Source organism: Parambassis ranga, chromosome 12 (assembly GCF_900634625.1).
Source record: "Parambassis ranga chromosome 12, fParRan2.1, whole genome shotgun sequence".
Taxonomy (NCBI): Eukaryota; Metazoa; Chordata; class Actinopteri; family Ambassidae; genus Parambassis; species Parambassis ranga.
This window is the reverse complement of record NC_041032.1, coordinates 7,691,158-7,718,632: the sequence shown is the minus strand read 5'-3', so window position 1 is coordinate 7,718,632 and position 27,475 is coordinate 7,691,158. Positions and strand designations below refer to the sequence as shown.

General features: G+C 41.0%; 1 protein-coding gene across 1 annotated transcript; it reads left to right on the top strand.

The window, feature by feature from the left end:
• LOC114443821 (NMDA receptor synaptonuclear signaling and neuronal migration factor) lies at positions 1 to 27,475 on the top strand. Its single transcript, XM_075353420.1, is given in 15 exon segments — positions 1 to 71; positions 8,480 to 8,541; positions 8,793 to 9,722; positions 10,627 to 10,699; positions 13,665 to 13,733; positions 17,039 to 17,091; positions 18,131 to 18,220; positions 20,910 to 21,040; positions 21,233 to 21,316; positions 21,420 to 21,453; positions 22,173 to 22,243; positions 22,410 to 22,489; positions 23,066 to 23,168; positions 25,652 to 25,727; positions 27,312 to 27,475. Coding segments are annotated over 15 exon segments (2,025 nt in total). The 3' UTR covers positions 27,410 to 27,475.

Below are 27,475 nucleotides of genomic sequence, written 5' to 3'. Positions count from 1 at the left end.
ATGGGAACTGCCGTGTCCAAAAGGAAGAATTTAAGAAACGATGCGATATCTTCTGTGGCGGCAAAAGTTAGGTGAGTGACACTGGGTGATCTCTGCTTTTGGAGCACGGTGGGGGAGTCCTGCCATGTATTTGGTGTGTTTGGTGTGAGCCAAGCAAAGTTAGCAGGTGTGACAGTGTTTTGGTGAATTACCACTGCGCTATCCCGGAGACAGTAATGCGCAGAGAGAGTCTTTGCGCTGCTGACTGTCCCGTGCAGTCCGTGTTTGTAAGACTGAGCTGTCCTGACAATGTCCCTTTATTCTCTAAAACTGCACATGTAATCAGAAAATGGTGTATTTGCAACTACAGGGCGCCTCACCTTCATAATATTCCCTGTGACTGTGCTCCAATCGGTTTGGATGAAGTGACGCGCGTCGCTGCTTCACTGATGTTGTGAATGAAGCATCATTGTATAACCAAAGTCATTCAGAGGCAAAGCGGGGCTGCCGTGACTCACAGTAAACCCTAATGCACTAACTGCAATCCAAACAGAAACAGCTTTCTGTCTGTGGCCGCAGTGAACCCAGCGGCGCTGAGGCGGCTGCCTCCAAACATACACCCCGGCGGGCGCTTCAACCGGCTGTCAATTAATCAATCACCACAATCGATTGTGTCGTTCGCGCTGATCACCAATCCCGGTGATCAGTCAGTGGGTCAGCAGTACCGGGGAAGAGTCTGTTGAATGTATTCAGCAGGACTGTTTGGCGCAGGTCCAGTCTGCTTCAAGCTGTTAACGACTCACTATTAAAAGATGTTATATTTATTAACTAGAGCCGCATCCAGCTGCTGTGCGCACAGCGAGGATGAGCTGCCGAAAAGCACGTGTGTGACTGCGTTCACATGTCCACACATCAGGCGCAGACAGTAGCTACAGCTACAATCCGGTGTGGCATCGGAATACTAATTCATCCCGTGCGCGGCAGGCCCGGGCTCTGTGTGCGTGATTGTAATTCAGTCAATGAATGACCTTGAATTGTACAGATTCCCCACATCCACAGATGTGGGCTTATGTGCTATTACGTCATTCTCTCAGCTATACGCTATATCTTTCAGTGCAGTGTGCCACCTTGAAAAGATGACAATATGATGTCCATGCTCAATGGCAAGAGGGTGTCCTCCTGGGCAGGAAGCCGACTGTAAGGCTGTGTGTGTGTGTGTGTGAGAGAGAGTTTATCAGTGCTACCTACTATTACACACCTGACACATCAGGTTTCACATGCATGTAGTTATTTCTACTCTTCATCCATCTTTCTCCATTTTTTACACGGCCCCCTTCTTCTTCACACACACTCACACTTCAGAGTTTAATTTTTTGGAGTTAATGGCAAAGTAAACCTTGGATGGGAAAATGCAGCTAAAACATATACAAAATTTATCAGCCTTTCACCTGCCCATGACCCCAGAAATGTGGATGCATGCAAAAGCTTCTCTCTCTCCACCTCACAAACATACATAAACATATGCATACTCTCCATTTCTTCATCGACATAACTCATTTCTACCTGCATGCTGTCTGAAGGACAGACTGCTGGAGCCCTCTCTGCAGATAGAGGTTTCACACAGCAATGTTTATACTAAATTAGTTTTTTTCTGATCTGTTTTGTAAAATTTAGTGCTGATGTAGAATAGTCTGCCATGTCTTCACACAAGATTTTAAATACTGAAATGCCCAATTGTACCCTTGGGTAAAACATTTGGTATTAGCAGCTCAGTGAGACTTCCTTCTACTGATATGAGACAGCTAATTTTTGATGAGGCTTTAAACGGTTTATTTATTGCTGCTTTGCTGCAAGAGATGAGGAAAATTTATGTTTAGTGTTAAACAAAGTCTGGATTATCGCAGGTCACACAGGTTCACATGCACCTCTGAGCAACTGCAGTATTTGTTGACCATATGGCCGTATCCACGAAGAATTATATGTGCAACAAGGCTATAGGCGCACACACAGCTGTCACACACATACATTACATCTCATTTCCACACGAAGGAGCACAAGAGACAGTAAATATGTCAATAAATATCCTCTTCCATTGTAACTTCCTCTCTCCTGTGTGTTTTTGCACACTTCCATACAGAAACCTCATTATTTGTTTTATACCCAAACCACTTATGTACATCATCAAATTCACCCACATTTTACAAACCTATGAAACAACCTGACTGTTTGAAGGCCAGAGAGAAGGCAAAAACTACCGGCACACTTTTAGGAGACAAAAACTACCTGTTGTTTTCTTCACTGAAGACTGCACATTCATACATTTTATTTCACAGACATGGTGGCGCAAGACACAGGCCATGGGGCAGAAAGCAGATGGAGGATGCACAACTGATAATGTAGACAGAAACCGAACCAGGAACTCGAAGTATGTCTTCACCATTAAGCTATAAAGCCACCTGCAACCCTACCAGCAGCATGATGTGACGAATGCCGAATTAAAAAACCCTACTTAAGGTCATTTTGACCTTATTGATTGATTTTTGTCACAAGGTATAATGATGCTGCAGAAGTGTGAATGTGCAAAAATATAGCAATACAAAAACATGAAAGACACTTTCTTTCTGTTCTCAGTGCTCAACTGTGCCTATGTCATCTTACGCATGTTTATTGCTGGTTATGAAACAGGTCACACTCTCCCCTCCAGCAGCTCATAAGAAGAAGCTAGCGACTCAGTGTGGTGGTGGGGTGGTGGTGGGGGAGATTACCTCTAATTCACACACCAGAATTCTGCGACATTGAGTGAGAAAGCAAACGCTTTGATCTGTCGATCAGCCTAAGAGGATGGCTGTGCTGCGGTTCGGCTGAAGGGCAGTGGACAAGAGCGTTCAGAGCTGTGAGAAATGGCATGAAAGATGAAAGGACGGATGCAAATGAAATATTGTGTCTTAGTTTATTCAGGACAGTCAGGTGCGACTTTGTTGTCGGCCTGCAGTCACTCAAATGAAGGGCTCTGCATGGGCTCTGTTATGCAACAGATTTTATTTTGAATATTAATTCAGATTTACTCAACAGAGAGAGAAGAGAGATCGTCTTTCTCCTGAAATTCTGAGAATCGGCTAATTGTTTCTTTTTATTCATATAGTTAGATTTAGTTGAAATTCATACACTGCATAAAACAAATTTCTATCAATCACATCCACCTCCCTCTCCATCTCTTTCATCCATCCTTTGTTCAGTCAAACAGTGTTGTTCTTTGCCTTTAATATGCTGAATGAGGCAGATTTCATTGATTGAAGTCTGAACAGAGACTGGAACTTGCAGAGCGTCAGGATCGTTTATTTAACATTAATTTGTTAAAACTGTCAGTTGTTCATCAGCTGTCACAGAATTGTAGATGCTCATGATTTTTTTTTCCAACTGATAAGAAGCATTTGGTCATATGAGACTCTATGACTAGACAGCAGTGGTTTCATTTTTTTCATCAACATATTGAATGTTAAATATCTCATGGCCTGATCAGTTGCATCATTAAGCACTGTATGTGGTCAGAGTAGTTGATTTTAATCAGCTCCTGGATCCGATGTTGGGTTCCCTCATGTCCCATAATGCACCGCACTTTCAAGACTGCAATTAACATTCCTGAGTCCCTTTGGCCCTCAGCACGCACAACAAGCCTCTCAAGTACTTCTCATCACCCCAGCTGTGCATTACTCCAATTGTGTGTGTGTTTGTGTGTGTGCTCCACTGCATGTGTGTCTGTGTGTGTTGTAGGGAACCCAATTCAATTAGTGCATCTGAGAGGAGGATTCGATTAAGTAGCATTAAGAGTGAGGAATCTCTTTTGTTGGCAGACAGTTGTTTACAGTGGAGAGAGAGATGAGCTCTGCTGACTCTCAGACAAGTGGGAGCACTGCCCGGAGACAGTTTTCAGCCATGAGACACTTCACCTATAGAGACACAGTATGGACACTGGGTCAAATGGTCTGAGAATCCACATGGACACAGTATGTCTTTGTGTTATAGACCATGTCAAGTGGTTGCAAGTTTTCAGATTAGCGAGGTTCCAGATAGCTTCTCCAATGCTTTGTCCATAGTTAGATCTAGCCTGAGGTTCTACCTGCATTAATCTCTCAACAACAACATCATAAAAATGTTGAGAACCACAAATGTCAGATCATGGATTTTTGTTGTCATTGTAGACACTATAAGTTCATTACACTACACACCAAAATTGTAAAGGCATCTTATTGCACTATACACCAAACCTAGTACGTACAAATAGGGGATAACTGGAACTTGTTTACCATTTGGAGATAAATGTGCAAATTATTGTCTATTTTCTCCATTGTGGAAATGACTTGACTAAAATTACTACCGATTGCTATTGTTACCATTCTCAAGAACACGTTCTGTTAAATAATTCAGAAAACAAGTGGATAAATAATCAAAAACAGTAATATAAGAAACAGTAATATAAGAAAACCATATAAAATAGTCAAATAAGGGATTACAAACATTCTCTTTTCTAAAACGATCCATTTTATCTTCTTTTCTTATTCAAAAGGAGCATTTCATTTTCCACATCCAACTGAAATAATTTGTGCAAACAATCCACACATTACATTTACTTTAATTCATCTCCAGGCCCTTGGCAGGGTCCCCTGTTGTTTTTTAGTATGAATTACTTGCTTAGCGCATATCCAAATGTGGGTGGACAATTTAAAAGTGACAGAGGAAACCCAACCAGGGGAAACAAAAAAAGGAGGTTTGATCGATAGGCCGTCAAAAATGTAGCTGTAAAAGCAACCCCCCCCATACACACACACACACACACAAACAACACAAAAACAGGACAATCTGAGAAAAAAAGTCCATTAGTAAGCACAAACGAGAAGAGAACAAAAGGAAAAGGGCATGTTTACAGTTTAGTGATGTTCCTGTCAGGTATCTTGTTATGCATTGTTCTTTCTAGAAGAGTTGAGGTGCATCTTCCTGTTATTAAGGGCTCTCGTGTGTGTGTGTGTGTAAAGTGGTTAGTGGAGTTTGTTGTAAAATGTGTTCTAAAAGTGGAGTGTGTAATTTTGTCTGACTCATTCAGCTGATGAGATGCTACATATGCTACACAATCTGCTTAACTGTAGACCCAGACAAAGACAACCTGCTCTTACTCACACACCGGACACTAAGCAGGAAGGTTCATGTAATTTTAACAACTTTGAGTGAGTGAGCCCTAATAATTACTGAATGGCTGTATGGTATGTATCGCCATGGAGGATTGCTAGGATAGATAGATGGTGCTTGATATTGATATTTCATAGGAAAATGCAGTGTCATAGCAACAACCTCATCAGGAATAGAATAAAATACACGAAAAGGTATAAAAATGTAGAAAAGTTTGAAATAAAACTAAACCTCGCTCTATGAACCTGCAATTTAAACCAGCTAAACTTTTTACTTCCTCATTGTCCTGACTCCTGACTGCTCTTACTGTCTGCCTTTTTCCCTCAAGTTTACTCCACCTTCCATTTTAATTTGCCCTATTTTTTCCTTCTGTACACTCCTCCTCCTCTCCGCTGTCTTTCCTCCTCAGAAACACCCCTCCCTTACTTGTTACTTTCCCCCAAAATCCTTCTCACATGTCTGAGAGCATGCAGGATGAATTTTATATCTGCCTGTCCTTTTCTTTCATTTTTCACGAAGTACCATCTCCGCCTCCCTCCTTACACACCTGTGTCCCTGATGTGTGCTGCACTCACATAACATATAGAACCATACAGTAATATGAGACAAAGAGAGGTTTTAAGTAATGGACAGACTGAGAGGGGTTTTGCTCTATCCATTTCCAACTCAGTTTCCTCTCATGTATAATGGATGATACAAGCCTCTTGCACCATTGTTTGCTGATTCTAATCAGAGAGCCCAGCCTGTTGAATAATAAAATGGGGAAGCCAAAATGAAAATGTCTCAGAGCTTCTGAGGGACACCTGCTGATTAGAGTGTAGACTACATTCATCACCCCTGTCCTTAATGGGGATTGTTGCTTGTTACATCACCCCATGCGGACACACAAACAGACAAAAATATATTTTCCCTCCCTCTTCTTTGTTGCTCCTAAATCTCACTCCTGTGCACACACACACATGTACTCAAACAGAGGAGGAGGAGGAAGAAAAGAATTTTAGAGAGGAAGGTGCAGCACAGTCTAGAATTGCAGCGGCATGGAGAGCTATTTTTGGAAATGTAGTGAAGGGAGCTGGATGGTGTTGCAGCACGTGCAGAGCCTCTCAGTCCCCAATAGCACCCCCAAAACTCTCAGGCAGTCTGATTTACTTTGGCTATGGTCTTCACCACTGAGAGTAAACAATGCAGGAGGCAAACCGACTCTGCAGGCAGCAACATTTGTACTGCAACAGAACATAAATATTAGATGGATTTAAAAGTTCCAACAAACTGTAATTTAATGCACTTTTACCCAAGGAGGTCCTGTAATTAAATGTTTTTCAGTGTAACAATGAGACACCCTGCTTAATCGAGGGTTCAGTTTATAGCTTATCCTTGGGTAAAATGTGACCCATCACAACAGGGCTTTCACGAAGGTCTTGCGTGTAAACAAAGCGTTTTGGTGCATTAGAAAGGACTAATACTTCTTCTTAAAATCCATATCTCACCATGATTGACTCCTAACAGGAGGTCATTTTTGACCAGGCTGTTCCAACAGTTTTGTTTACCAAAGATGTCTCTAAAGGAACCTTGCTTTACAAGAAATGTAGGAGGAGGCAGGGGGTTAGAAATACAGGGCTGAGTTTAAAAAAGAAAATGCGTTAGACAGCAAAGAGGGTGCATCAGATAAGTGTTTGAAATATGTCTCTCCTGCTTTGTGTGTGTGTAGGACGGGCTTTAATAATTGACAGAGTTGCCGGGGGGAGGTGTACACCCACAGATTCCCCTGTACACTAGGGGTTCTTCAGCAGTCAGCAGTCACCCCTGACATTCTGAAAACATAATTAGCAGAGCATTCAGGCCATGTTAGCCCTCAATAGTACAACTGCCACTCCAAACACATGCGGTAGTTTTTCACATGATCACATTAGTTGAAAAGCTACCCATAACCTCTGAGTTAGCCTGTAGTGTGTAAAAGCTCAGTATTAGATTTAAACCTGTTCTGTTAATCCTGCTGTCTCTGGCAAGAACTTTAGTTTCAATCGACCATTTCAGTTATTGAAATCCTGTCCATCGACACGATTGACATGAGGTTAGAATTAAAAATTGTTAAAAAAGAAAAAGCTTACTGTGCTTTTTCGTCCTCTGTTGTTGGACAGAGAGACTGTGCTGACTCAGTATCCCATTCTATGATACTAAGTGGGAGTATGCAGTGGTATGGTCCACATGCTAACTAGTTAGATAGCTTCAGCAGTGTGTTCTATAACACATCAACATACAGTGATAAGTTCTTCTTATTCTGAACATAATTCTGCATCACATTTTTCTTGGCTACCATGATAACAAGTCACACTTCAACCAAAAGACTTGACATGCACTTATACACAAAACCACAATACTGGACACCAGTCTTTTTTATTTCCCTAAGAATTTAAACTTAAAGTTTTTCTTGGTGAGGTCAAGCTGGTTAAATAACTCACACAATAAATGAATTAGCAGCATAAAGTCTTTAAGTGACTGTTTTCTCCTCTCTCTCTTCATAATTACCATCACAAATCATTATTCCTAATAGGTATTTCTGCAGTACATTTCCCCTGCAGTTAGTACCCAGATTGACACTGTATGAACATCTGCAGCATTGTGAGTCTTTTTTTTTATCCTTTTTGTTCTTTTATGACTGCTGTCTCACACACACACACACACACACACACACACACACCAGAGGAACATTGGGAGGTCAGTGTCATTTCCCACTGAGACCCTGGGCCATTATATTAAAAGGTGAAGCCCTCTGTGATATTGAGTTGCAGCTATATGTGGATGAATGGGTGTCTGTAGTATTTTTTTTGTGTGAGTAAAAAAGAAAAATGAGTTTAGCACCAGATGCCGTAGTGCAATTGTGGAGCATCTATTTTCAGCACATCTCTAAGCATTCCTCTCCTGTTGCTGTCAAGGTTAACTATTTGTCTTGATGCATTGAATCAGACATGCGTTTTCTGTGTGAAACAAGAACGCAAACACACTTACAGTCAGCTGGCTACATTCACCAACTCAACTGAGGTCAAACTGAAAAATTAAGTCTACCTAAAACAATCCCTCACTCTATCTCCTCCTGCTGTCTCTCTCTCTCTCAGTCTGAGGCTGCCTGAAGTGAGGAGATAAAACAGCTTCATCTTAATCTATGGGTGGCATAAGCCTACAAAGAAGGCAATTAGGATTATAATTTACAGTTCCCTTGCCCTTCACTCCCTTTCCATTGTCTCTCCTTTCTCACTCATCCATCCTTTCCACCCGTGAATTAATGTCCTTATGTGTGTCATGTGTATGTGTGTCCCCACAGAGCAGCCCGAGCATTTGGAGAGTACCTGTCCCACACACACCCTGAAAACCGAAACGGATCAGGTCAGCATCTCTGCCATCCTGCCATTTGTCTGTTTCTCCTGCTGTGTATTCCTCTGTGGTTCTGCTCCCTCTTTCACCTAACACACCTCATCCTCAATTTAGGTGCCAGGCTTTGTTCATTAGTGTCACTACAACTGATAACAGAAGAAAGATGATATAATCCTCAGTGTCATCCTTAGCTCTTCTTCTCTCCTTTGTCTATTTGGTTCTATCTCTCATATTTATCCTTATTTAAATTTCCAACATTTTAGCTCATCTTCTGTGTGAAACCGTGGTGGGTCCTGACCCAGAGTCGCCAAGTAACACAATTGGTCCCAACAACAACAACCTACATCCCTGCCCCAACAACAAGGGCTGTGAGGATAAACCGGAGCTGACTCTAGCTAAACAACCACTGGGCTTACTCCAACCACCTCCCCCTTCCATCACTATTTCTACCAAGCCACCTCGGCTTTCCCTGGAACGCAGTTTCTCAGCAGAGGAAGACCAGCAGAAGTGTGTAGAGTGCACCCTGCAGCCAGCACGCGTGTATACCATCACCACCCAGCACGGTATGCTGATGAGCAGCGGCCGGGGCAGCAAAGAGAGCCTAGAACTGGACGTCCTGAAGGAAAAATCGGGGAGTGGTGGGGTAGGATCAAGAGGTGGCTCGATCCAGCCCTCCACTTCCCCTTCCTCTGCATCATCATCTCCAACCCAGTACCACCGCAGCAGCAGCAGTCGAGGAATAAGCAGCAGTGGTGGCAGCCACCATCACAGCAACCATCATCACCACGGGAACCACCACCACCACACCGTCTCGGGCATGAATGTACCTTCCAGCAGTGGAGGGAGCAGCGGTTCAAGCGGAAGCGGCAGTAGCAACCAGCAGCAGCAGCAGCAACAACAGCAGCAGCTAACTGTTGCCGGGTCCCACTCCCATCATGCATCGCACCACCACCACCATCACCTGTCTCAACCCCCGCTGCAGACATCCGTCAGCGCCCACAACATTCGTAGCTGGGGCGAGAGTGGAAAAACCGAGGCAGAGTGCAGCGGGCTGACCTGCGACTCATGCAGCGGCGCCCCCTCTCGCAGCCAGGGATCCCTGGACCTGGAGAGCACATCCCGAGAGGCAGGCAAGCAGCACCGACGCCTAGAGCGGATGTGGAGTGTGGACCGGGTGACTGGGCTGGAGAGAGGTGAGAGGGCGGACGACACAGAGGAAAGGAGAGGCACTGAAATTCAAGCAAGCATGGGAAAGGGGGTGGCAAGAAAGCCCTGTGGCTGGGATTGGTATGAGACCAGAGATGAAATAGTATTTGATGTAATAGTTACACAGATGTAACCTGTCATAGAGCAGTAAGGCGACATCCGTGTCTGCCCTCTCAGTGCTCTCCAACAACCCATTGTAGCAGGTTAGGTAACATTATTTATTAGATTTCAATTCAAAAACCTTTAGGTCTGGCAACACATTTTCTCTTACTGTAGCTCCAAACTAGGTTAGCAGAGACAGCCTCAGCGCCCTGACCCAGAGTACCATGTTCTGTAACCCATCACAAGTAGGTTCACTGACATATTAGTGTTTGCGTTTTTATTCTTTCTCCCAGAAAGGGGAGCCAATACAGCTTTAATCATAGTTGTATAGAAGGAAAACTTGTTACTTTACAAATCTCAATGTCTAGTAAGCATCCAGTACAAAAAACTACTAAACATGTTAAACTTACTTTCAGTTATATTAGTGTGGAATGTGAGGAAAAAAAGAAAAATCTGACTCAAATCTTTTAGTTTTTTTCTTCATAGAGTTAATAAGTTAATATATATTTAAATTAGCTAACATCCCAATATGTCTTTAAATAGAGATTATTCAAATCTATTTCCTCTCGGGTCTGATGTTTGGGTTTGATGTTGGATGTGACGTGGTGGTCTGTATTTCTGACTCTTCGTCTCCCCGTTTCTTTCCTCTGCTGTCTCTTCCTTTGTGTCTCCCTCTCTCCATTTGTGGAGTGGTGGACTGTGAAGTGCTGGTGCTGTTACCGCTTTATATATAGATTGTTCTTTGTCCACTTAACCTTGGAATACTCATTTTTCCCCTTTTAATTGCAGATGACACCAACTGGTTTCCCAAGGAAAACATGTTCAGCTTTCAAACAGCCACAACAACCATGCAGGCGTGAGTGTCCAACCGTTAAGCATGCGTGTACACTTTATACATAATTACATTCACGTTGTCTATACTGTCTGAAGGGTCACAGTAGATAAGACTACACTGGTGTGTTTGCATGTTTTACACCATTAACTGCACACTTAACATTGCCGCCAACCATTTTACTAAGCATGCTATTGGATTTTAGATTGATAACCCACCTTCCAGGTGGACATTGATTTTTATTTCAGCTAGCAATAACATCGGTGCACCGACCCTTAAAAAACAGCTCGAGGAGGACAATCAGTCATAGTGAATATTTTGTCAGTTCTTTTATTTGTCAGATTAATAATTCATGTGCATGAATTGTTTGAGTTTCAATTCATAAAACCCATAAAGGAACTGGGTTTCTTTTAAGCTTTGGTATATAAACACTTGTGAGTATCTGTGTGAGTGTGATAGCCACACAAATTACTGTCTCAAAGATCACCTGCAGCTGTAAAAGATATCTCCACTTCACATCAACAAGCCAATCTCCAGCAATCTGTTCCTGTCCATCACTGTCCATCATTGTATCTCTTTAAATAGCACATCTTCTGTGCTTTCACCTTTCATCCCACATTCAGTGGTGATACAAGTTGACTTTTTATTCATTTTCTTTGTCTCTGTCTCATTATGCTTCTTCTGGTTCTTTCTCTCTCTCTCTGTGTGTTTTGGACTTAATGCTCACTGGTGTCTAAACTGAGTTTTCCCCCTTTCTCTTTTTTTTCCTTGCATGCTAATTAATCTTGGGACACTCAAACAGGATATCGTGAGTATTCTTCCCTGCCTGCTTTTTTTCCTCCTTAGCTTGCTTAGCTCTTCTCTTTAACAGCTGTTCCTTAACTTTGATGTCCACCATTTAACCTTCATTACTGCATTGCATATGTTGAAGTACAGAAAACAAATCTTTACAAGCCACTGCATAATCAGACAGAATGCAAGTGCTTACAGTATTTTGAATGAATGAATCAATTCATATTTTCCTCTGTCCTGTTGAAACAAATGGTGTCTTTTAAATCAGGTTAAAAGGAGAAAAATTGAGTTACAGGATTTGCAACAGTAGGGATAAAGTCCAGTGGAATCCACTGCAGCAGAGTATGTCTGCCACCCTCCTGTCCAGAAAATGTCTGTTTTCTGTTTTGGCTGACCTAAACCCTGCCAGCTCACATCCGGCCAGCAGTTCTGTCAGTTTGGCACAATAACGCCCTCATGTAGGACACAGGAATAGATGGAGCGGTGCCATTTAGGGCTTTTGTGGCAGTCATGTTACTCCACAGCTGTCCTAATTATTACTGCTAACTGTGCTGGCTGTAAATACTATTGGCTTAGGAGAGGTTTGAGTATTAATTGTGCTAAATGGTGACCCCTTGTGTCATCTGTTTGTTTGTAGTTTAACGCAAAGTCAACAATCCATCATTTTTAACCATGTGTTCAATAGGTTCCACAAAATGTTTCAGTAAAAAAGTGTGCAGATCACCAACTTGCGTGTATAATTGAAGAGCAGCAAACATTGGTAACACTAATACTATATAACTTTCACGTTTCCATTCTGCAAACCCCTGCTCCAACACATTTGCCTGACTAACCTGAGCTGCCGTGGACCAAACTGATCTCGACTTACCAGCTCAGAGTAAAAGTTTGGGGTTTATCCTAAAAATAATATGGGATATTCTGCATTTTTCATCAATCAAAAGACCAAAACCAACAATTCACTAATGATTACAATAGAAAGATGCTGCTGAAAAACATCTTATATTAATATTGAGCCATGCATTCTCTATAGCCCTCCACATTAGAATGCTTTTAGTGGGGGGTGGATGCCCTCACAGGGTAGCTGTAGCCTAGGCTCATGCTTCCACTTTTAGATTAGGCACGATGGAGACAACCTGGGACTGCAAAGGTTCCTTCATTTTTATTTACAGTCAGTGCCTTCAATCAATCCCGCAGACATGAGACATAAGCGTGCACTAGAGTGTCTTTGTGCATTGCTTATGCTTTTGAAATAGAGAAACTCTATGGCCTCAGGCTTATTACTGCACTTCAGACAGTTAGTAGAAATGGACTGGCACATTGTTGGTTTTGGTCTTTTATGGGATTTGTTGACACTAAAATTAAATAAGTCTGTTCACACATCGTTTTGGGGTGATTTTACTAGCTCATTTACTCTACTTAACCAGAATCTAAGTCCCTACAATGAAGAATCCTTGAACGCACAAACTTCTCTCTAAGCTCTGTCTCAGATTTAGACAAATGTTAATCAGCCTCACATAATCCTTCAGTTGCATCTTTCTTGGTTAACAACAATTGTTGAAGACACAATCACACATTGAAGGTGATGCTTTTCACACTATGACACATAAAAATCCTGCATGAGCCTTGTGCTATCACTTTCGGCTCGTCAGAACAAGTTTCACAGTGGCTGATGTAAATAAAGGCTTTCATAGCAACTCTGCTGTCTGTACTGCAGACTGTTTGCTGGTGGATTATAGCAAAAATATATCCGTTATCAAATGAATAAGAATAAGAAGCATTAAACATACAGCTCTGGCGAGTTGCTTCTTGAGCCCAAAAAATGAGCTCTAAACTCAACATAAGATACACACAATGAACACACAAGTGTGACAGATTCTGGAAAAGTATGAAAAAGTCAAAAATTCCCCCCAAACAATCCATCTTTCTTTGAAAATTTAAATTGGAATAACTGAAAACTCACAAAAGCTATCAGATGATGAATTGCATCACATGCATTGCTCGTGTGAAAAGAAAATAAGATCTGAGCTGCTTTGAGTTTCTGGTCAAAGCTATCTGCTGCCTACCTACAACAGCGTCCCATTCACAGCCAAATAAACCCTGCAGCTAAAAGCTGTGGCATCAGCCTCTCTGTACTATCCTACCCCCTCGCTATGCCAGCATTCTCCTTCTCTCATCCCTTTAATACTGTGCCACATCCTAGCAGGGCTTTCCGGGGATTTGTGCAGAGAAAAAGGAGAGAAAGGGAGCAGGATTCGGCAGAAGTCATCCAGAGGTACGGAGCGTCCCCATGCCAGGCCTCGCTTTGCCTGAGAGCCACTGGCGCTCGTCTCTAGCTATAGCTGCGTTATTGTTTATTTACAACCGCAGCAAATCTGACTAAGCCAAGGAGTCAGAACGTGGCACTCGAAGGTGTGAGGATGTCGGCAGCTTTCAAAAGGACCAAAAAGGATCTGCTTACAGTGCGTCAATTTCTAGGCCAGCATTGTGCTGCCAGCCACAGTGAATCAGACATTTATTGCATGATAAAACTGAAAAGATCAAAACAGGGACATACTGTATAATGTATAAATATATTGCTATTACTTGATAAGGCAGGTGCAATCCTCCGAGGATTAATGTGAAAAATGTAAGAATTTAAACCCATAGTATACAAACTGCTGTAAAGCATTCCAAACATTAGCATATTTCCCCTTAAAAATGATTTGGTTGGGGTTTTGAGGGGTAAATCACATTTTAAAATCCTCTGGCAGGACAGAGTTAGATTCTGTAACACTTGGAAGAGTAATGACTTCAGTTCAGAAGGTGTCCCTCTCAGGCCCAGATGCTCTGTCACAAAGGGGCAGATGGTGGATGTGCCACTAGGCAGTACATCTCAATTCCTATGACATCTCAGTGTCATCCATCTGCAGTGTCAACGTCATTAACAGTGCATGTGTTATTGCATCAAAATGAGTGATTTAACACTTAAAAGTGACACGTGTAGATTTCACTAAAATCCAGTTACTTTAACTCTATTATAGATACATTTTAAAATATATTTAGCTAAAAAAACAAGACTTTACTCTTGTCCCTCTATGTAACCACATGTGAAGCTTCTTTGCAGAAATGTTCAAAAGCCACTGGTCAGAGATTGAGAGCAATGTTTAACGTGCCTGTTCAATCTGCATGGTATGAATGCTAAGAAAGTAAGCTTGTGGATTTAAAAAATGTTTCTGACATATAAACAGAATTTTAGAATGTGTCTGCATTAAATTTATAACAGTGTGGTGCAGAGAAGACTATTTTTGCAGTGTGCAGGCAGAGGATGGTCTTTTTTTGTATAAGACTGCTGCTGTTTTTATACTGATGTAAATACAACAGTGTCATAGTGGGTTTCAAAACCTTTTGAAGTAGTTTTTTTGTTCTCGCTATTCATTAAGATGACATCACAATGTTATGTCTGTGACAGTCATCTCTGTTATTGTGCACACTACAGGTGAGATCTCAAGCTTCTGCTTATTCAATTAAAGGTCTAGACATTTCAAATTGTCACACATTATAAGGGCGTTTGCAGAACGAAACAAGAATACAAGAAATGTGCATATGATAAAACATAACTGTCTCTATATGTAGATAAGGCAAAAAAAAGAAGAAGAAAACACACATAGTTAGAAACAGAGCTGAGGAAGAGAGTGGGCTGACCTGTCAGATTGTCATTAGTTGGAGGTGGATGTGGTTTTTCTCAAATTTCCTCTGAGTAAATCTCATTAACTGTCTCCATACCGCTGCTCTGTGGGCTGCAGGTTAAAGCACATGACATTCAGCGTGAAAAGTCTGAGTCACTGCACTACCATGTGTTAAAGATCTCTTTATCCAAGTACAAAGCTGGTGATGTTTGTGTACTATATTTGCTTCTTTTTTTATGATTTTTGCATGATGTAATTAGCTGAGGTGAAATTCAATAGTTTGATGTTGCAAGTCAATTGTTGTTCTGCTGACACGCAACCACATGCAGAGACCATTAATAATGAGTGTTCACTGTAGCATGGTGTACTGGTACTATGCGTAGAGGCGACATGGGAGAGGTTCAGGAAGATAAAAGGATGTTTATCTGGGGCTCTTGCATAGAACATTATGTCAGGATCAGGCAGCAAGTCACAGGGAAAAACTACACCGACCCAGATGCTTTGTTCTTATTAAAGACACTCAATGGAGTTCAAGTGGAAATGTATGTTTAATTACTTATAGATGACAAATGCATAGTTTAGAGCGTTTACTGTTGCTAGGAGATGTAAAATCTTATGTCAACTTTTAAGTGGCTTATACAATTATCAAAACCCTGCAAAATGAAAACAAAGAGAAACAACAATATCATGTTCAATAGCTCAGTTGGCAGAATTATGAATACTGTGTGCGATCAGGCAGGCCGAAACCTCCTCTCCCATCAGACAGACAAGCAACAGCAGCAATGAATGGTCCCTATTTACTGGGATAAGTCTAAACACACATACTATGTCACAAAACCTTATTCATAATGAAAATAGTACAGTATTTTTGCTGAGTTATCACACCGCAGGACCTCTAATAACTGCTCCAATTATTGCTTTTTCACCATCTTTGGAAATTGTGTTAAACACAGTCAGTGGGGGGAAAGAAAACTAATTCACTATGCAAGAATAACTCATCTGAATCTGCACTTAGGAGTAATATCAGAATATTTTGAGCCAGTGCTACCATGATTAATCTCTCCACACAATCACAGCAGAAGCCTGAGAGAAATAACAATGAACTTTATTTGTATAGCACTTATCAAAACAAGGTTACAAAGAGTCAATTTAACCAGGTAACAATTATACCTAAAAGCCAGCAAAAGCACACACATTATAATATTGTTAAAAGGGCTTTAAAAGGCAGAAAGGTAGTCTGCATCAATAAAACCTTAAATTTAATCAAAAGCGAGACGAAAATCAGGGGTGTGTGTTCTCTGCTATTGACTTGTGAGGAGTCTAGCTGCTCCATTCTGGATCAGTTGTAATTTTTGTATACTCGGTTGTGATAAGCATGAGTACAGCGAGTTGCAGTAGTCCAGATGGAAGTAAATGGAGGCATGAATAACAGTCTAACGAAACCATCTTTGCACTATTAAGACTCTGAGTTATGACATAGTCTCATTTATAAATGACCCAAATCCCCAAACTACCAATATTGTGATTTAGTCCTCCCCACTACATCAAGAGTCTCTATACTTTCATTCAAGTACAAAAACAGGGTTTCCTTTTTGGCTGTTTTTGAATGACTCTCTTGTGTCTCATAACTATACAAAGGATGAAAAAGGGTATTGTTGCAGTGTGGTACATAACACCCACAGCACCTCTGTGACCACTATTTTCTACTCACAGTGACAAGGAAATGCACATATTTACCTTATTATCTCTTTTTTAGCATCTTTAGAAACAGCAGCTTGACACTAAACTCTGCTCCTTTTGTCCTGCCTGCTTTATTTCCCACCCACCCCATTCTCTCTTTTCTCTTCTTTACATTTTGGTCCTTCCTCTGTCCTCGGTTACCCCTCCTCCGCTTTGATTTCACTACCCACAGGAACTTCCGGAAGCATCTTCGGATGGTGGGCAGCAGAAGGATTAAAGCACAGAGTGAGTCACATGTGTGTGGTTGATATGTTTGCTCAAATTGACTGCAATGTTGTTCATCCTGCCATCATCAGTGTTTTTTTTTTATTTATTTATTTACATCTTTTGTTATTTGATGTGTTTTTGCATGTGTGTGTGTGCTTTCATGGGATTTTTAAGCACCCCTTTGGTCTTTCCGTGAAGATGATATATTCACTAGTGTGTGTGTTTGATAAGCTGGTGATACGAGTCTGTGCACGCATGAGCGTGTAAGATGTACAGTAGGTGGTTTTCTGTGATATCGCTTCGAATGATTTTATGTGTACAGTTCAGAGGAAAAAAAAGGCATTAAAAAAATAAAGCACAGAAATGATGGTGTGTGTGTGGAAATATACAACTGAGAGTCAGGTCCAGAGAATATTTAGGCCAAAAAGACATCGACTTTTGCATAGAAGAAAAGTTAAAAGGCATCTCTGACTGTAAATGTAACAATTGCTACATGTGTTACTGGAAGTCTTCACTATGGATTCACTAGAGAACTGAGAGAACTGAGACCCGTTGCACATTGTTGGACACATCATAGGAAATAGGCGCATACTGTCCCCACTAACTCTTCCAGCATCAGAGGCCAAAAAATTATGGCGCCTTGAGGGACAGTGTTGATTAACCGTGTCAAGAACTTTCAAGTAGTCTAAAAATATTCTAAGAACACAGTGATTACTGTTCAAAGAAGAGCAGATTGTATCATAGAACTGCTGAAAAATCTGTAAAACAAGAAGTCTTGTTTAATCTATGCTGATACGACAAATAAAACAAGCAGCAGGGTGATTGTGTACTGTGCATGTGTGCGCTTTTGTGGTGGTTCGTACATGTAGGCAGCTTGTGCGTTTGTGCAGAGGAGTAATGGCGTTGTATGTACTCTATATTTGTGCACATGTATCCGCCTTTTCACTGGTGTGTATTAAGAGGTTAGTGCATAGAGGAAACAGCCAGATTGCAGGCTCCGCAGCCTGTGTGTGTGTGTGTACGAGTGTGTGTGACTATCTCTCCCCGCCTGCACTAGCATTCGCTGAACATAGATCGAAGAGTTTCAGCCGCTCCTGGAGTGACCCCACCCCTGTCAAGACTGACTCTCCACATGAACCCAAAGACAGTGAGTTAACAAAGACTTGTGTGCATGTACAGACACACACAGCTACACACACACAGCCACAGACGCTGACAGTTCCTGCAGAGGGTAGACAAAAATATGGTCATGGCTTACTTAATACTGGTCTCTTCAAGGGTAGTAATAATTAGTGTTTTACATGATGAAAACCTGCACTTAATGTGCCCAATAACAAACAATACAGCGGTAATGGTAACACTGTGGTTGCCATGTCACAGGGTTGACTTAGGTCCACAGCTTGTGACTGAAAATATTCACAAATGACAGGAATAAAATAAAGAAATTTCATTACTCATCATTTGAATTCATTATATTGATACAGTAAACACACGCAAAAATGTCCAAATCAAAGACACTTCTCTTACAACTTCTGAAACACATCATTAGAGTTCAATATATATACTACTAAACAATGATAAACACCAATGGAATGTCACCACAGATAAAAAAAAAACCTCATACAGCAAGACTTACCTGCCACAGAGTTGCTTTTGTCAACTCATCGGACAAGTATGAGGTCCCAAACCAATACCCCTCTCAATCTGGACCTCATCTTCTGCACATCACACTACAGTGAACTGACAATTAAATAATCACTCTGCCTGTCACATACAAAAAATCTTTTTACAGATGTTAATCATAAATTCTGCATTCATTAATACTGCTCACATTTTGACTGACAGATTGATTACAGCTCAGGTTGGCACCGTGCTCACTCACTCACAGGTGGCTCACAAGAAGTCCAAAGCCACTTAGCAGCAGTGTTTGTCCGTGATTAAAGAAAAAGTCTGATACTCAACACTTTGAATTATAATCTTGACAAACACATACTTGTGATGCAACAGTGTTTCGTACAGTCTGTGCTGTAGATCTCTCTCCTCTTGCAATAGGGTGACATTTTGTCATCACAGTTTTAAAGCTCAGTTCCTGGTCTTGGCAGATCAAGGCCAGTTGACACACAGAAAAAAAAAATGGCACAACAACATCACACGTACAAACTGACTGTCTCTGCTGTTGACTTTGACCCTGTCCATCTGTCTCCTTATGACCGTGGGTTTTTCTCCAACTTTGTGATGCTCTTTCTGTGAGTATGTCTTCCAAACCGGTGTGTATGTCTGAGTCCAAGGGTGTCAGCTGGTAATAATGTTACTGCGAGGATGTGTGTGTGTGTGTCAGGCTTTGAATCAACACACACTGTCTGCATGCTGTTTGTCTTCGTTGATGTCCGAGTTTGTGTTTTTTTTGTTGACCCCCCCCCTCCACCTCCATCAGTGTTTCAGTATGATGAAAGATAAATGAATTGTTGATGACAGTCTAATGGTGTGGTTGACACCTCATTTTTCCTCTTTCCTCTGGGAAAGGTATTGAGGTTCTCTGGTGACATTAAATGTCAATCTCGCTTGTCATTTCCTCTCGCCATCTTCTTCTTCATCTCCTCTTTCCACATAAACCTCCACCCCCCTCACCATCACTGCAAAGAGTAATGGTTCCTTTGTACACAGCCCAGGTCATTACTGGATTTTAAGAAGCCAGAAATACAAATAGAGATGTGATATCAAATAGACAAAATTCTTATTGTGACAATCAACTCAACTATGTCATTTCATATGTGGAAAGTTTTAGTGAAACATCATATGCAGTGAAAGTCTCTCCTGAGCGTTCATTATTGACATTATAATCTATAGTTCCATACTTACATACAGCCCCACTGAACTCATCAAACTGGAGAGAGAATTATAATCAAGATGGCACAGAAGGCAACCAGAAATACTGGCATTATCTCCCTGTTTCAGCTCACACTGTAATTAAACCCTTAAGCCTCAAATATGTTTGGTCTTTCAAAAAAATCCACATATTTAGTCAGTAATGCAAAACAAAGAACAACTGTGACTATATAAGAAGTCTTCCTAGGACCATCACCAGGCAAGAGGGAGATATGAAAAACAGTGGAAACTCTGTTAAATGGAATCAAATCGAAGTAAGACCTCCAAGAATGTGCCACAAAGAAGTGCGAAAGATAAGCCTGGACACAGATGTTCAGAATGGAAAGGGTTAAATATACTTTTAAAGGTGGATTAAAGCAATCACATATCTGAAGAAGTTCGCAACGTCTAGTCAGACATCAAAGGAGCTCCAAGCAAAAATCTCAGGTGGTCAACACAACTACCAGCCAAACCCATCAATCCCGCCAGTTAAAGAACAAGAATATGTGCATGACATCATTCTGCTTTAACAAATATAAAATACATGTAAATCCAAGCTGTGACTTATAATCAAAACAATCCCTCCAACATTAATTTAAAATGTAACTGAGAGAAGCAGTTATGTTTTTATAGCACTTCTTGTTAGTTGACACCTGAAATCCTTCTGCCATGCTCGCTATCCGTCATTCTTTTTCTGTTTTCTGCCAGCTGTCTCTGCTTTCTCCCATTCCATCTGTTATTTTCATATGTCACCGCCATCATTAACAGCTCCATCCATTTCCCTCTCTCCCCCGCAGTCGCCTCTCTGCGCTTCCTGGACACATCCGCCCATCCTTTCTTCGCTCACTCCGAGATTTTCCTCTCTTTCTGTGTCACCCTTCTCGCCTCCCACCCAACTTCCAGCACCTCAGAATACACCCCATTATCTCAGATCTTTTTCCTCAATGCTGTCTTTACATTCTCTTATATAGGTGGAGACCTGCAGGCCTCCTGTGGCACCCTTGATGAAGGAGGCCTTGATGACACTATAGACTGGGAGGAGGAAAGAGAAATGGAGAGGCTGGCATGCGAGGGAGATGACTTTGTACCTCCCAAAATTATGGTAAGACATTGATTCATAGATATATATTTTTTTAATAAATAGGAGGAAACTGCCTTAGATTTAATAGGTCAATACAATTTAAACAAACCAGAAAGCGGTAAGTAATATCCGATATCTGCATATTCATGAGCATATATTTGTTTACAGAAAACACATCTAGCCTAACAAGTCTTTCCTCTCCTTCACATTCAGCTGATCTCCTCTAAGGTCCCCAAAGCAGAGTACGTTCCCACCATAATCCGCAGGGACGACCCCTCCATCATCCCCATCCTCTATGTGAGTCAAACACAATCAGACACAATACAAGAGGGTCACAAATTTCTAAGTTAATTCTACAGTCGTCAAAACTAACTGGCTAAAATGTGTCTGCTTCCTTTAGGACCATGAACATGCAACATTTGATGATATTTTGGGTGAGTATTTCTTGTAACTGTAAGGCTATGAATAAAAGAAATCTCAGATAGAAAATATGAGCTAAACACACAAAATAAGGAAAATAGAGATATCATTTCAGTAAAATGGTTTAAAAACTTCATCTGAAAAGAAAAGCAGTCACCATCAGTCGTGAGGCTCAGCAGTTTGCCTGAGGAGCTGAGTCTGAACTCTGACTCATATGGTGGTGTGGGAATTAAAGGTCAGAAAAATAGCTCAAGGATAAACCCTACCTGCAATCAAATCTCAGCTCTGTTATGCTGGAATATTTGGAACTAGTTCAATTTTTCACATTAAATAAATGACTGTTTCAGCTTTCTGTGAAAATTATGCTCACAACAAAAGCATTTACTGTAAATGGTCCCAGGAGTGTGTGGCGACACAACAATGAACTCTGCATGGGACGTAGCTCGCAAAGAGCAGCTGAAAGCGAACATATTTACACACAAAGATGTCAGACTTAATTTGCCTGTTTGTCATTGATCTGTTTTATTTTACTGTGACACTTCCTGCTGCCTCAAGTACACACTGTCGAGTTCAATTTAAATTACATCTTCTGTTAGTGTCTCAGCCATCTATTATTACACCTGTACTTGAACTCGCCCTCCAGAGATTTCCTTTGTTACTTGTCTCTTCATTTTCCTCCCTCCCTCTATGTCCCTGCTATTCACATCAATCCTACCCTTTTCCTCCGGTACAGAGGAAATAGAGAAGAAGCTCACGGCTTACAGGAGAGGAAGCAAGTTCTGGAGGATGCTCATCTTTTGTCAGGTGAGGAACAGGGAGACAATATTCCTTGTAGAATTGTATGCATTGCTGCTTAACCCTTGTGCATACAGAATACCCCATATAAAGGCAGCACTGCTGCATGAATTAAAAGGAATGTAAGAGGTAATAAACATGTGTATGCACTGATTCATTATATTGTGTCTTATAGGGAGGACCGGGTCATCTGTATCTACTGAAGAATAAAGTGGCAACCTTTGCTAAGGTGGAGAAGGAGGAGGACATGAGCCAGTAAGCTGCTGTCAGATCCATGTTTAGCACATTTATTTATGCTATACACACACTAGAACAACCAGGAGCATGGACATTAATACAGTTATCCATAAACATGACCTTTAGAAGAAGTAGAGGTAATAAGAGGAGAACTTTATCTACATTTCTTTGAGCCATTTTTTCCAACAAATAAAATAGGGACTCAATTAAAGCAAATCTTCCTCATGTGACAAATAACCTGTAGGGTCTATCACTCTAAAGCAGTGAGGTTAAACCTTTAATCATGCACTCAAAGGACCGCAGCTCATAAGGCAAATTAAAAGCCATTTCCTCTATTTACAGGACATTAACGCTCTTTCTGTGAATGCTCTCCCACTTAATTAAATTTGCTATTCAGACAGTTGCATCTCTCTCAAAGTGAGGCCATGTTAACTTAAGATAACCAAACACAATATTCTGCTTCTGATTTAATGAATGTTACATAGTTTCATCTTTTCTACCTGTTGTGATAGCTCAATGTAAAACAAAAAAGTTCCTTTGTGTAATTTATATCATAGGAGGGCAAAACTTAAGTCTTTCATTGTGTTTGTTCAGATTCTGGAGGAGATTGAGTCGCTTCATGAGTAAAGTCAACCCAGAACCAAATCTGATCCACATAATGGGATGCTATGTGCTGGGCAACCCCAATGGAGAGAAGGTATTGTGACACTAACACACAACACAGACAAAGCAAACTACGTACTACATGCTGAATGATGCTGCACCTCTCCCTACCATTAACTTAATTAAGACACACAGCCACATGGACAATATCTGAACACACAAATTCAGATCAGGCAGACACACACACACTCTATAGCCAGAGGTGTTTGTCTGACCCAGCTGTCTGTTCCAGTCATGTCTGCCAAAAAATGCTTTGTTATATAAAAGTGGATCTCTCCAGGGTTGATGGACAGTCTGCAGAACACACTGCACATCAGTGATATCTCTTCCCTGTCAGACACACACACACACACATCCATTTGTTTCCTGTGTGCGTGAATCCAACCAAAGAGACTAGGCTGGTTTCTGTTTTTATCCAAGAGTTTAGTGTAGTTCTATGATCGAAGAGTTATATTTGAAAAAGGGACATGTGTACGAATATGTCTGTAACAGTACATGTAGAAAGCAGATTCACTGTGATAAAATTAAACCCACCTCCTCCATGTCTGAAAGGTAAACACATAAATATTACAACAGCAGCAAGGATGAAAGGGATTTTCTGATTTTGTAATCGTAATTTTGTCTTTGATATGTGATGAACTGTGCAGTCATCATCTCTCTGTTGTTTTAGAGGAGCTGGGGAAAATGTAATGGTTGTTTTGAAAAAGCTCTGTGGGATGGAGAAGTAAAAACAAAGAGTAATAGGTGAGCAGGTCAGAGGCAGCATGACCCAGTTTTCAGATTCGCTCTAGGGATGGGGCCGATCCGATCCAGTATCGGTATCGGGTTCCGATACCAGCTTAATTAACGGATCGGAAATTTCCGATCCAACCTGGAGAAATTTCCGATCCAGAGTTAATGACTCACACGTGATCCCGGGCTAGGTGACGTGTCTGTGCTCCAATGAGACACTGACAGAGATGACACGCCTCCTTTAAGGAAATCCTCTGCAGTTTGCAAGTAGCAGTTTAAGCATTGAGCGCCATACAACATGTCCGCTGTGTGGAAATATTTTACGGTCGAAACGCCACAAAGTAAGACAGCAACGTGCAATGTTTGCAAAGCCATCGTTCCGAGAGGTGGAACCTCCGTTGCGACGTTCAACACTACAAATATAATTAAACACCTGAAAAAGCACCACTCGAGAGAGCACGAGGACTTTTTAACCAGGGGGCAGAAAGAAGAGAAGAGCCGCCAAGAATCACTTCTGGAATCATTCAAAAGGCAAAATAAACTTCCAGCAGACAACGTAAAAGCCAAAGGGATTACAGAGAAGTTGCTCAACTTCATCGTACTTGATGACCAACCCTTATCAGTGGTGGAAAACGAGGGGTTTCGCAGCCTGATTGAACACTTGCAGCCCAGGTATAGTTTACCGTCCAGGAGATATTTGTCAGAGACGGCGCTACCTGAACTGTACAACAGAGTGTCAACCAAGTTAGCCGATAAGCTAAAAGGAGTTCCAGCCCTGAGCTTTACCACAGATATTTGGACTTCAGATGTCTGCCCAATGTCACTGATAAGTCTCACAGTGCATTGGGTTGATTCAGATACACATAGAATTTAAATAAATATCCATTTAAACCCTTAAAGTTGCATATTTGTTTTCAGGATGGGATTTCTGCCGTTTTCTAACCTCATACTTACCTCAAGTTGCTTTTTGGAGAGAAGTTTATTACAGCCTCGTAAAATCAACAATAATGATAATAATCATAGTGATATAAAAGCAAATAGAGCTATGGTATCGGAATACTATCGGTATCGGCAGATATCCAAATTCAGGTATCGGAATCGGATCGAAAGTGAAAAAATGTGGATCGGTGCATCCCTAATTCGCTCCTGTGTTTTGATTCCGTCAGCAGAAAAACGTCTTGGCAGCAAAGCCAGCCAGCACAGACAGGAGGCTAACCAACAAGCAGCATGTTATTTTTTAGATTTGTTAGCTACCTCCAGCTCTTTCAGCCACACGGGTTGTGTATTCTCAAATGTTGGCTCCTCCGCATCCAACATCATTTTCTTTTATCTTTGTCAAAGGTCTGCAAACACAATAGTTGTTGCTCTTTCTTTACCATCTCCATTTAACCCATTTGCTCCTCTGTCTAAAAACCAAAAGTCACTGCATTTTCTATTATATAAGGTTGAGAAATTAATTAATTACATTTAGGTTGGATTGCTTGTGCCTGTGTTTGTTCTTAAAAAACAAATCAGGTCCCTGTTTTTACATCCCCTGAACATGTAAATCCTAATAAGAGACACAAGGGTCTTTTTCAAGAATGAATTTTTTGGTCTTTCTTGTTACCTGCACAGGAGAAATGTGCATTTGTCTCTCTGACAGTAACAAGCTGAAGTTGTTGCCGGCCTCCTGCATGTTTTTTTCGTGTGTCTGTGTTGTGTCTGATGATGCAGGCTCCCCTGCTGCGAGCGTATCCAAGTGAAGTAGGATTAATTGGTCTTTGCTCTCTTATCTCGGCCCAACAGCTGTTCCAGAAACTGAAGAATCTGATGAGGCCTTATTCTGTGGAGTTCGAGTCACCGCTGGAGCTGTCTGCGCAGGGTGGGTAACAACAAACGCATTCAAAAATACACAGATCGCAAGCAGGGGCTAACACGCATTGTGACTCACACATACATACATAATCACATGCTATAACCAGCGCATGTGAAATGATGCAGACTCGTGCCATCTGTCCAGCACTGACAACTGCAGGAGGGATTACTGAAACAGCTGTTCACTCTTAAATAAAAATCTCATCACTTCCTTTTTTCTTCACATTTAAAACCTGCTTTGGATGATGTTTAAATGTTTTGGTGTATTTTTGGTTTTCAGTGCAACTGATTGGTTAGGATTTTAGACTGCAGGTTGTGCAAAATACCCACTCCTACAGGAGACAAAGTAGTTATGCTACTTAGCACTTAATCGAGACTCCCACTTATCCTTCATAGCCGCAGGTGGGAGTAGGAACATACAGTGCTCTCTCTTCAGCACAATAGGCTGTTTTATAAAAGCTTGCTCTCAATTCCAGGAAAAACTGGGACTCTTCTCTGTTACACCCAGATCTAGACCTTAGCCTTAGCCTTTCAGACATGTTGTGTATCTCATTTAGTGTAACTAAACATCCTCCCTTCTGTCCATTTAAATCCCTGTGCAACCCTGATTACTTTACACTACAGAAAAACAACAGACAATCCATTAATTAAGCCTGTGCCTTCCAAAATTGCCTTTCTTCTGTATTTGTACATAGAAACAAGGTGTATCGAACAAAAAGGAAAAATCAAAGCAGCAGAGACTGAGATATTGTGACTCTTATATGAGTCAAGCTCCAAACAACAGAGATAGAATCTTTCATCAGACCTCTCCTGCCCACTTTGGCCCACTTCTCTCAAACACACACACCTCTGCTTTGTATAGCATTTTTATTAAATGAGGCCATGTCCAATATGTGGTTATCAAGGTTATTTTTTTACAAACTCTGAGAAGCTTCTTATACCAGCAAAGACATTAGGCAAACAAAATAAATAAATAAATAAACTTTTGAATAAACAATTAAATGGAGGTGGCTTGGCATTAATGGAAATGGCAATGGCAAAGAAAAGCATATTTTGTATTTGGCAACATGGCTAATTTAACCTTGGCTCCACCTCAGGGAGAATGTATGCATTTTAAGCCTTGTCTTACTTTGCCAATAAACATTGACATATGACTGTATGGTCGACATAGGTTATAAAGTCCAAAAATAAATATTGGCAGTAACATAACTCAAAATGTTTACCAGGAAACTGGGTTTCTAAAGAGGTCAGGATGTGCAGTGAACTCTATAAAAATCGGTTGGTTAAAGTGATTTATAGGATACTGGGCAATATTTAAGGAACCAAATATAACTAGGCTATGCTTAATCAATCCAAAGCTTATCAGAGAAGAAACTACTTACTCCTTTTCCACCCTGGAAACTTTACTGTGCACAACAATCATTGCATAAAGCACAAATACAACCGTATTTAATCAAAGTCTCTAAAAGAGCAAAGCCGACTATAGATGAAATTCAACACAACAGCAGAATTTAAAGCCATTCAGAATTCATTCATATTTTCTATTATTGTTGGCATAATTCAATCTTTTTTGTCTCATTCACTCTTTAAGGCAAAGAAATGATTGAGATGTACTTTGACTTTCGTCTCTACCGCCTTTGGAAGACCCGCCAACACTCCAAACTCTTGGACTATGAGGATCTTTTGTGACAAACACACCTGGATGATGGCTGCAATGGACCCCTTTCAGTACCATGAGGAACCTGTTAAAACTGT